We start from the raw sequence: 12313 nt of genomic DNA, 5'->3' as shown, positions 1-12313 counted from the left end.
TTGCAACATTGCACAGCTCCTGATGACGCACTGAGAAGTGTGAAAGTACTGAGCTAAAGATTTACAACCCCTGTGGCTTGTCCTGTGTGTGTGTGTATATATATATATATATGTCGTGCCGAATATGTAAAACTGGTCAATTAGCAAGAACTCATTTAAAATTAAGTCCTTTCTGAAATTTTCTCTTATACGTTTAAAGATATATTTTTTTCATTAATGTTAATGTAATTTTTCTTAATTTTGCACCAAAAGAATCTTAGAAATCTTACCTAACCTTATTATAACAAGAGCAATTTATTTTTGCCTAACCCAACTAAATATATTTTAGATTTGTTTACAATAATTTAATACTAACAAACCCAGTGAAATATATTTTTTTCGTTAGGTTCAGCATGATTTTGGCGAAATTATTGCATACACAAATTTTCAGTTGTCCTATATGGCAAGATGAATGTTGCTATTTAAGCCAAGATCGCAAGTTCTGCCTATTCGGCACGACATATATATATATATATATATATATATATATATATATATATATATATATATATATATATATATATATATATATATATATATATATATATATATATATATATATATATATGTGTGTGTGTGTGTGTGTGTGTGTGTGTGTGTGTGTGTGTGTGTGTGTGTGTGTGTGTGTGTGTGTGTGTGTGTGTGCATACGAAACAACCACGGGGAAGTAAAATGATAGCTCTAGGCTTTTCGTGTTGCAGCTAACACATCAGGAGCTTGCAGAGTTGCAGACAAAAGGAGGAGGATGTCCGAGCCAACACGATCCTCATGCAACGGAACCCCCAGGCATAAGGAACAATGTTATGCAAAAGGGCAGGATTGCTCTTTATGCCAGGGGGTTTCGTGATGTTTCAGTTATGTTCGACCAGCGTCTGCAAACTGAACATCATGGTACGCCCGTCGTGAACGTCAATATAATATATAACATCTTGTTAAGTCCGTCGCGAACGTCGATATTTGATAGGTCTGCCGTGACCGTCGGTATAACCCACTCAGCTGCTGCTGCACACAGGTATCGTAATGCTTCAGGTGCTCTAGGTGGCATGCTTTTATACAGACTGCAACCTGAGCGATGTGACATCTGTAGTAAGGAATTATGTAAAGTAAAAGGATACAAGTGCAAGTGATGTGAACATTTTATTGTGGCAACGTTTCTCTCTCCAGAAGCTTTGTCAAGCCGTTACAAACAATACATGGACACAGAGGGTTTATATAGGCTTAGAGTGAGGTACAATCGTAGTGGTAGTAGTAGTAGTAGTAGTAGTAGTAGTAGTAGTAGTAGTAGTAGTAGTAGTAGTAGTAGTAGTAGTAGTAGTAGTAGCAGTATTAGTAGTAGTGATATAAGTTGTAGTAGTAGTAGTGATACAACATTGTCGAACAATTAACTTGCACTTGAGTAAAAGGATATAAAATCTATTACTTGGGTAGCAAAAAAATAATATGTTAAACAATTATTTCTATTGGAGGTTGAATTAGAGAAGGCCTGTTTCGGTGTTCATCCTCTGTAATGTGCTCGTGTAGCATTAGCAGGAGAGACTATGTGATGGCAGGGTTTTCTGTTTTCAGGAGGATTCTTGCCAAGACTTCAGAGAAGGTGAAGCTGCCTTTGTTTTGTTTAATTGTATTAGAAACAGCGATTAGTGACGATTCAAGGCACTTGCGTCTCTGGAAATTAGTTTCTTTGATCACTAATTGGTCGTCCCTGAATTTCATGAGAAGATTGGTGGAATTTCGATGTTGTACACAGGCGTTGTTCAAGTTATCATTCCTACATGCATAAATGTGTTCATTGAGGCGAGTGTCGAGATTTCTTGCTGTTTTACCTACATAAATTTTTTCGCAGCCTCCACAAGGTATAGTGTTAACCCTTATGTTGACTGGTTCATGGTGCTTGGATTTTGTCCTGGTTGGATCCTCAAGCGTCACTTGGCTACGTTACGTGGACGACGTCCTTCTAACAACTCCAGCTTGCCTACCTCAGACAGAGACTGGCTGGTGCCACACTACCACTCTCACTATCATACACTGAAAACTTCTCCTACTTGTCCTCTTGCTGCCTTTGCAACATTGCACAGTTCCTGATGACGCACTGGGAAGTGTGAATATATATACATATATGTATATATATATATATATATATATATATATATATATATATATATATATATATATATATATATATATATATATATATATATATACATAAGAGCTTCTGACTTCAAAAGCGCAGTAGTAGGGCGAAGATCAGTACCAAAGTAACTAAGAGTATGTATTAGTTTTAGAATTGACGTTTCGCAATTAGCTCATTACTTCATCAGATTCCATCGAAGTTAAAATAGAATACCAAAAGTTGTAGAAATATGAACTTGCCGACACTCTTCTCACTTGCTTGATATGTGTGAAAATATTATGTAAAAAACGTTGAACTCGTGAGGCTTTCACCTTCAGAAGTGGTGAAGGCTTGATCCACCGTCTTTGACCACCAGTCACTCTAAGGTCTGTGCATCTGCGCCAGATTGCCCAACGAGATGCCTTAATTGAATTACAAGAGATGAAGTGCAGCATTACTCCTGACGGCCCTACATAATCATGTGGGATGATGTAGAAGGAACGTAGGAGAACTGGTGTGTGATTAAACAGGCGATGCTGGAACCTCGTCCAGCTGGAAGCTTAAACTCATGATCTGATAACTTTTTTTAATTAGAAGTTTTGAATAAAGTAACAAAATTTCAGAGTACTACTGAATTCTCCCCCTTCCCCCAGAATTTACGTAATTCTTGTCCGCTTTACTTTCCAGTTTCCTTCTCTGTCTCAGTTGTTCCAGTCACTGCTACTTTCACCTGCTTATGTATTGATCATTCTGTGTTTCCAGTTGCAGTTATTCACATTTTTCTGTCTCCATGTTTTTCTTTGTATTTTTGTCTTTTTATTAGTTTTTGCTCTCCACAACTTTTGTGCCAATTCATTTATTATTTCTTTATTATCTTTTGCTCGTTTTATTCTTTTCTTCTTTAATCGATTCATTATTAATTATGCCTTTTGTTCCTTCTTATGTCAACTTCCTTTTCTTTAAAATTCTCTATTTCAAATATTTTTTTTTTCATTCGCTAGTTTATACACTGAGTCATTTCTCTCACGACTCGAGCACAGTCTTGGAATTCAGTACTGGACTGTTCTCTACAGGTCCTGTACTCATCTGTATTAACTCAATTGTGGCTGGAAAAACCGCGTCTCGGATCTTGGTTCTGCCTCACTGGCCGTTACCGGGTTCACTCCTAGCCTTCTGGGCCCTATCATATCAATTCTTAAAGCTATGTATGGAGCCTGCCTCCACCAGTTCTTTGTTCGGTTTATTCTGCTTCTTGAGCATCCCGAGGCTCAAAAAATACTTCCAGACATCCTGCGAATGGACCCTCTGATTGGGGCTCTTGAATAGATTATCCCTGCCCTCCCTACAAGTCCTCCTATTACTTTTCTCGTATATTTAAAGGAAGCGCTAAACACGTGTGAATCATTCAGAGCAAAGGGTAGTAGAGGCTCGATTCTCCATCTGCTAATTGTTAGACGATCGCAGAACTCTTTCAGCCTCTGTCTCCTTTCTGTGTGTACAGATGCATGTTTGTGCACCTAACTGTGCACATTGTTTATGGCGTAGGCATGTGTGTTTGTAGCAGCAGCAGCAGAAGCATTTACGTTTCCTTCAAACGATTTTAATTTTTCTTCTAGCTTCCCTCATCACAGTCATAACCTCTCTGTTTACCTCTCCCCTTCACGCTCTCCTTTCGACACTTCTAAAGTGTGTTTCGCGTAACTTTCCAGTGTTAAAATTCAGCTTAGATCATCCAGTGTTTATCCCTTGGAGGAAGGGGGAAGCGGAAAGGGTGAAGGGGTGCCTTGGTGCTGGTGAAGTGTTACTGATGGGGGCATTTGAAGCTACAATTCCCCTCCATTGACTAAACCTGATTATCTCCCAATCACCAGGAGCTCTCTGACTCTTAAGAGTTTCCCAGTGAATATAATAATAATAATAATAATAATAATAATAATAATAATAATAATAATAATAATAATGAAGTGTTGTGCTGTCTCGGCCACAGGTCTTCTCGACGGAGGTGGCGGCGATCTTCGCTGACATGGAGAGAGATGTTGTGAACGCTTCCAGGGGCTACGAGGTCGTCTGTTGCAGTGGCCTCTCAGTCGACCTCATGATCAATGTCGCCACGGACCTTGAGATCGAGATCCAGGTGAGGTCAGCATGGTGCTGTTGTTAATAATAGACAGAGTTAGCAGTTGTTAAAATAGGTTTACTACTGTCAGGTAAGATCAGCAGTGGTCTAGTAGGGCTAAGACAAATTTGTGTCTTTTATCTCAGCATGACTCACGAAATCGTAATGACACGATTGTAAACAAACCATACCACGGGTGGGGTTAGAACCCGCGATCAGAGAGTCTCAAAACTCCAAGTCTGTAAAAACTTGCAAAGTATTCACTAGCATTTACTTAGGTGCTGTATGTATTGTAAGGGTTTAGTGTTTCTCCTTTGAAATGATAGTGTGCGTATGTCTTTATTTCTACAGACGCAGTTATAACTTAACCTATGAGAGGAAACTTATAATGACGTTTCGGTCCGTTTTGGACCATTGTCTTGTCTAAACTTGACATGGTCCAGGAAGGAAGGAAACGTCTTTGTAAGTTTCCTCTCCTGAGTGGCGGTCATTTGCGAAATGTTCCAGCCAAGGTATTGTGATGATTTTTACTCTTCTTTGCAGGTGTACCTAGTGATGGACGGTACCTTCGGTGCCCCGCGTAGCACGGGATGGACGGGCATCGTGGGGGATCTACTGGACGGCTCGGCCGACCTATCCTTTGCTCCTATCTCAGTCACTGCTCAGCGAGCTAGACACCTCGACTTCTCCGATCCTTACTTCTTCTCCTCCATGTCCATACTTTCCTCTACCAAGTAAGTGGCCAACTTAGCTTCATTCGGTATTCTTATTATATTATCTCCTTATAAACACACATTGTCGTAAGTTTTGGTAATGGAGACAACAGATGCTTTGATGCTGTTGAAGAGTTCGTTGATACGAAATATTAGAGGAATCCTTCCATTTCCTCGGATCCAGTCTGAAAACCTCATAGCCTTCAAACGTCGCATGACTTTCACTGATTTAGCTATTTCCAAATGAGAAAAATTAAGTAATGGAAAAAAAAGATTCTCCAGACATTACCAATCTTCACAGATGAGCCTTTTTTTTTTTTGATTGGGACTTTCCGATATCCCAAATTCTTCCAGATGAGACTTCACGATGTGACAATGCATCTACATATTATTTCCCTAAGGTGTGACCTCCCGTTATCCCTAATTTTTAAAGATATTGCTGCAACGAAAATGGGAAATATTATTAGTAATGCCTTCCAATACCTAACCAAACCCGTGTAAAGATATATGCAGGAATTAGTGATGTTGCCATAGACCCCTCACTACCTCACAGAGCTACTCTTCCAAGCCCACACAGGCCGTCACGTGCATTCATTCGACGGGGCATTCTGAAGTCAACAGATTCCTGATATTATCTGTTCAGCAACTGAATCAGGACGATCAGTTGAGAGCGAGGCAACTGAGTAAATAATATTAGTAAAGTTGTGTAATGGTCATATTAGAACTGGTGGTAACCAGAAGTAGAACCACTGGTACACGCAGCACTGAGAGTGACAGGAGGGGGGGATAACAGGAGAGGTTAGTAACAGTAGTAAATTAACAGATTATTATTATTATAATCAAGGGGGAAGCGCTAAACCCGGAGGATTATACAGCGCCTGGGGAGGGGGGATGTGGAAGGCATTCAGGCTTAATTCGGGGAACTGGAGCACAGATCCAATTCCCTAAATCAAGAGCCCCTCACCAACATCAAGGAACCTTCCTTGAGGGGAGTAAATTAACAGAGAAACTTGTAGCCCACGTTCTCCAGTTCCATTTGTTCTGTAAAGTTTCTATATTATTTTTCTATTTGGCATGGTATCATATTCCCCCCTGTTCTTATGGCGGCAGTAACCGAAGGGAGTGGAGGGTAGGCAGAGAGCCTTCTGCTTTTCTGTCCACAATTCTCGTACCTGGATAATTTACGATTGTCCTTAAAATAGGTAGAGGTAGATAACACTTCTTAGCAGATTGCCTCAGAGCAGACTTCCATGTCCACTGTTATCTGTTTTTCCTCAGTAAAAATAATAATAATAATAATAATAATAATAATAATAATAATAATAATAATAATAATAATAATAATAATAATAATAATAATAACAATAATTTTAATAATAATATCTTTATTTCTACAGGAACATGTACAAGGTATACAGGCCTAGCTGCTATCAGTGACATAGTACTATATAGAAAGCCGTTTGTTATGCAGAGCATTTCGGATAAATTAAGTCAGTTTTGTCCTAGGATGCGACCAACACCCAGGTACCCATATTACTGGTGGGGAACATAGACAACCGGTGTAAAGAAACACGCTCAATGTTTCTACCTCTCTGGGAATCGAACCCGGAACCCCGCCGTGTGAAGCGAGAGCTTTAGCCACCAGGCACTGGGCACATGTCACATGTACTCTACCTACCTACGATATACTGCTCTTGTCTCAACCCAGGAAGTCGCGCGAAACTCTTCATTGGATGTGGGTGCTTTAATGCTGGTTAGTGGATCATGATCCAAGGAATTGGAGCTATCTTTTTCTATAAATTAAACCTGATTTTGTCTCGTTCCCCAAGCTTGTATAACTCATAAAAACTTAGCACTTCCCCATTAATATAATAAAGTATCTTGAGAGACATCAGAATTCCAGGCGTGTTTGGTGGTGCTACAGTACCATGCTGTCTTTAACCTGGGAAGAAAAAGAAAGGATGAGAAAATGATGAGGAAAGAATTAGTAGGTGAAGAGAATGAAAGAGTGAAGGGGTAGTTAGGCAAAAGAGAATGAAAGGAAGACCTTTTCTACTCCCAGCAAAATGTGAACTGAAAAATTTCATGGTCTTTCGTGAGTATGTTTTGTTTTAAAAGGGAAAGAGAAAGAAAGAGAGATGAAATGAGAAAAGAGAAAGAACTGAAATAAAGAAGACACAGAAATTTACACTTACAGAGACTGAAAAATTTCCGTATAGCGAGAGTGAATGGGTGAGCGTCCGTGAGGATTTTGCGAACCAGCAATGAAAGAATCATGAGCGAACTTCAATAAGGCACTGAAAATCTCACGTTGTAACTACCCATTCAGTGACGAGGCCTTGTTTCAGCTCCTTAATTAAGTCATGCATCTAACACACTCTACAAAAGTTGTTTCTCTCTCCTTTTCCATCTTCATCTTCTATAATTTTGGTCTTCATTTGTGCTATTGATAAGTGTTTATTACACTTTATATATATATATACATATATATATATATATATATATATATATATATATATATATATATATATATATATATATATATATATATATATATATATATATATATATATATATGTATATATATATATATATATATATATATATATATATATATATATGTATATATATATATATGTATATATATATATATATATATATATATATATATATATATATATATATATATATATATATATATATATATATATATATGCAATAAGATCACAGTAAACAGGTGATTTCAGAATATGCAAAACAACCACTCTGAAAGAATAGAGAAATTCCAAGCGCTTTCGTGACTACTCCTTGATAATGTGAGTAGTCACGAAAGCGCTTGGAATTTCTCTATTCTTTCAGAGTGGTTGTTTTGGCAAGAGGCGTGGAGTTAAAAGATAAAGAATCACACACAAAGTGGGAGTTGTCACAGCTGCTCTTTGCTGATGACACTGTGCTCTTGGGAGATTCTGAAGAGAAGTTGCAGAGATTGGTGGATGAATTTGGTAGGGTGTGCAAAAGAAGAAATTTAAAGGTGAATACAGGAAAGAGTAAGGTTATGAGGATAACAAAAAGATTAGGTGATGAAAGATTGGATATCAGATTGGAGGGAGAGAGTATGGAGGAGGTGAACGTATTCAGATATTTGGGAGTGGACGTGTCAGCGGATGGGTCTATGAAAGATGAGGTGAATCATAGAATTGATGAGGGAAAAAGAGTGAGTGGTGCACTTAGGAGTCTGTGGAGACAAAGAACTTTGTCCTTGGAGGCAAAGAGGGGAATGTATGAGAGTATAGTTTTACCAACGCTCTTATATGGGTGTGAAGCATGGGTGATGAATGTTGCAGCGAGGAGAAGGCTGGAGGCAGTGGAGATGTCATGTCTGAGGGCAATGTGTGGTGTGAATATAATGCAGAGAATTCGTAGTTTGGAAGTTAGGAGGAGGTGCGGGATTACCAAAACTGTTGTCCAGAGGGCTGAGGAAGGGTTGTTGAGGTGGTTCGGACATGTAGAGAGAATGGAGCGAAACAGAATGACTTCAAGAGTGCATCAGTCTGTAGTGGAAGGAAGGCGGGGTAGGGGTCGGCCTAGGAAAGGTTGGAGGGAGGGGGTAAAGGAGGTTTTGTGTGCGAGGGGCTTGGACTTCCAGCAGGCATGCATGAGCGTGTTTGATAGGAGTGAATGGAGACAAATGGCTTTTAATACTTGACGTGCTGTTGGAGTGTGAGCAAAGTAACATTTATGAAGGGATTCAGGGAAACCGGCAGGCCGGACTTGAGTCCTGGAGATGGGAAGTACAGTGCCTGCACTCTGAAGGAGGGGTGTTAATGTTGCAGTTTAAAAACTGTAGTGTAAAGCACCCTTCTGGCAAGACAGTGATGGAGTGAATGATGGTGAAAGTTTTTCTTTTTCGGACCACCCTGCCTTGGTGGGAATCGGCCAGTGTGATAATAATAAATATATATATATATATATATATATATATATATATATATATATATATATATATATATATATATATATATATATATATATATATATATATATATATATATATATATATATGTATATGTATGTATGTATGTATGTATGTATGTATGTATGTACGTATGTCGTGCCGAATACGTAAAACTGGTCATTTAGCAAGAAATCATTTGAAATAAAGTTCTTTCCTATCTGTAATACTTTTATGGGAAATTTAAAAATGGTCTTGGAGGGGGTATTGCAAGACGCCTTTTGCAGAGTTTTCAGAGGCACTGACTCGTGGGAGATAAATGACAGGAAAAAGACCAAATGACAGCCACGAGGCCGGAAATAATGCACTTGCAATTAAAAACTTCCACATACACACGCACGCCCATGTAAACATGGATAATTTACTGTTTAACATACCGTTTAATTAATACCCCTTGCTTTCATGATACGAATATTATAGTAAGTTATTTGTGCAGGCATGAGTTTAATAAATTATTGATAAATTAGACACACATGTCGGTTCTCTGAACCATTCATCAGTAAATTATTATAACCTCTCTTTAATCTTTTTTAAGACTGAGATATCTTTTTGAGCATGTAACAAGTAACAAGTAACAAGTAACAAGTAACAAGTCCTCTCCATAATATTCTCTTCACCATCCTTGCTAGTCGCTAACCCTCGACCCCAAATAAAATAGGCTTATGATTTTTTTACCTTTTGTTTTAATATCTGCCGCTGTCCTCAAAAAAATTTTCTTAACGATTTTTCTTATTTGTTGAGTAGCACTTTGTTATTCATTTTCACAGAACTACAAGAGTTTCCAGGTCAAACCTTCAGTTCATCTTAGGGAAATGGTCAGGTGTAACTGTTTAGGGCATCGAAAACTGTATGTGATATACATACATACATACATATATATATATATATATATATATATATATATATATATATATATATATATATATATATATATATATACATATATATATATATATATATATATATATATATATATATATATATATATATATATATATATATATATATATATATATTATTGTGACCACGAACGTGTGGTATTGATAAATAACAACACTGCACTAGCCAAGGACTCGAACCCATGTTGTAAGGCGTCATATGCTTCTAGCTCACCATGAGGCGGGCCAATAACATGGGTTCGAGTCCTTAGCTGTTGCAGTGTTGTTATTGATATACACATATATATTTATCACAATATGCACAACAACCGCAGTGAAAAAAAATAATGAAATTTCAAGCACTTTCGTGATTTCTTACATTATAGAGGAATAGTAAAAATAATTGGACAACTTAAGACTTATAATGCTGAGATATGACCTAACATATGACCTCATTTATCCCTACTCACTGAGCGTGAGAATGTAGTGAAGATTTAGTCATGTCACAAGTAAAAATTGCTTGAGAGAGAGACATGTCAGGTATAGTTTAATATCCTCACAAATGCTATGAAATGAATCTATTTTATACAACCCAGTACCTATAATTATATTGTAATCAAGATTATTTTTATGAAACTTGATTTAATTATATTTCGCTGAGTATTTCAGGATTTTAATATACACATGTGATAGTGAGTACGTCTGAAGGTGTTGGGAAAGGGAAGGACGCGACTCTTATGGATCAGCGGAGAAAAAATCATAAACATTCTTCTTGGAATCCTAAGATTTACTATCCTCCCGCGACTCATAAATGCTAATTAAGAGAGAGACAGAGCGCAGAAACACTGTCTCTCCTTGTTTTGCTGCTCTGAGCAAACCATATATGTTATAATGAGAGACGTATCACTTCCAGCATTCTGCTTCTAGCCTGACGGTGTTAAGGCATACCACATCATGAGGTATATATGTTTCCAGCCGCCGTTGGAGAACGAGAGCATAGTTTATGGCTCCGTAAGCCAACTGTAGTGGAAAAAAAACATGATAATGGGAACATAAATTACATAACAAAACAGTCTCGCTGCAGTATATAAACGCGGACGTGCATTCACGCTGCAAAAATACTGAAGCGTTCCTGCGCCGAGAAGACACAGATGACTATTATAAGGCAATATATAAACATTTTCCGGAGATAGACTGATAAAAAATGAGATAGTATAGAAGCACTGGCTGTAGATACAGCAAACTGTACTAAAAGAAATAATCTAGAAACATTGGTTGTAGACAATATAATACGGTGATATGAAAACACTGGTTGTAGATGGATTATTTTTTTACACACCGGCCATTTCACACTTAGGTAGGGTAACCCCCAAACAAGGGAACACAGTCACCATCTTTCACTCACTGTCTTCACAGAAGTATTCAGACATCACAATTCAAGTGCCCCTCGGAAATGCTTCATATTTCCACCCCATCCACACCATTCCTTCAGTGCAGACTCTGTACTTTCGACCTCCAGGACTCAAGTCCGTTTAATCGATTTCCCTGAATACTTTATATTCCATCAGCACATCAAGCCAAAGCCAATCTTCTCTATTCACTTATACATACGAAGAACATTATGAAGTGAATGAAAAACAATGACTGTACCTGGAATTTTTAACGGTTATGTTATGAAATCACTAACTGTTAATAGACAACTATGTAATAAAAATACAGAAATACTAGTTGTACATGGCCGGTATATACTTGGTAGTCCATACATTCATGCAGGAATTACGTATATCATGAATAATGCATAGAAATGGAGAAAAACACTCTTAAATAGAGCTGAAAATGCAGACAGAAATACACACACACACACACACACACACACACACACACACACACACACACACACACACACACACACACACACACACACACACACACACACACACACACACACACGCACACACACACACACACACACACACACACACACACACACACACACACACACACACACACACACACACAGAACTGGCAGGAAAGCCAGTAAATGAAATGATGGAATATGTAACAACAAAATGCAAGGAGGCAGTGGAAAAGTTTATTCCCAAGGGCAACAGTAACAACGGGAAGACCAGAACGAGCCCCTGGTTTACCCGACGGTGTAAGGAGGCAAAAGCAAAGTGCAATAGAGAACGGAAAAAGTACAGAAGGCAGAGAACACACGAAAATAGGGAGATCAGTCGCAGAGCCAGGAATGAGTATGCACAGGTAAGGAGGGAGGCCCAGCGACAGTATGAAAATGACATAGCATCGAGAATCAAGACTGACCCGAAACTGTTGTATAGCCACATCAGGAGGAAGACAACAGTCAAAGACCAGGTGATCAGATTAAGGACAGAAGGTGGAGAACTCACAAGAAATGATCAGGAGGTATGTGAGGAGCTGAACAGG

General features: G+C 38.2%; 1 protein-coding gene across 2 annotated transcripts in view; it reads left to right on the top strand.

The window, feature by feature from the left end:
* The window catches only part of LOC128693630 (uncharacterized), an 805124-nt gene that overhangs the window by 363240 nt on the left and 429571 nt on the right, over positions 1-12313 (top strand). For both annotated transcript variants that reach the window (XM_070091191.1, XM_070091190.1), the window contains exons 5-6: positions 4137-4283; positions 4809-4999. In XM_070091191.1, the coding sequence (XP_069947292.1) occupies positions 4137-4283; positions 4809-4999 (338 nt within the window). The remainder of the gene's footprint in view (positions 1-4136; positions 4284-4808; positions 5000-12313) is intronic.

Source organism: Cherax quadricarinatus, chromosome 34 (assembly GCF_038502225.1).
Source record: "Cherax quadricarinatus isolate ZL_2023a chromosome 34, ASM3850222v1, whole genome shotgun sequence".
Taxonomy (NCBI): Eukaryota; Metazoa; Arthropoda; class Malacostraca; order Decapoda; family Parastacidae; genus Cherax; species Cherax quadricarinatus.
Note: the sequence above shows the minus strand (reverse complement) of the source record. Positions and strands in the feature narration are given on the sequence as shown.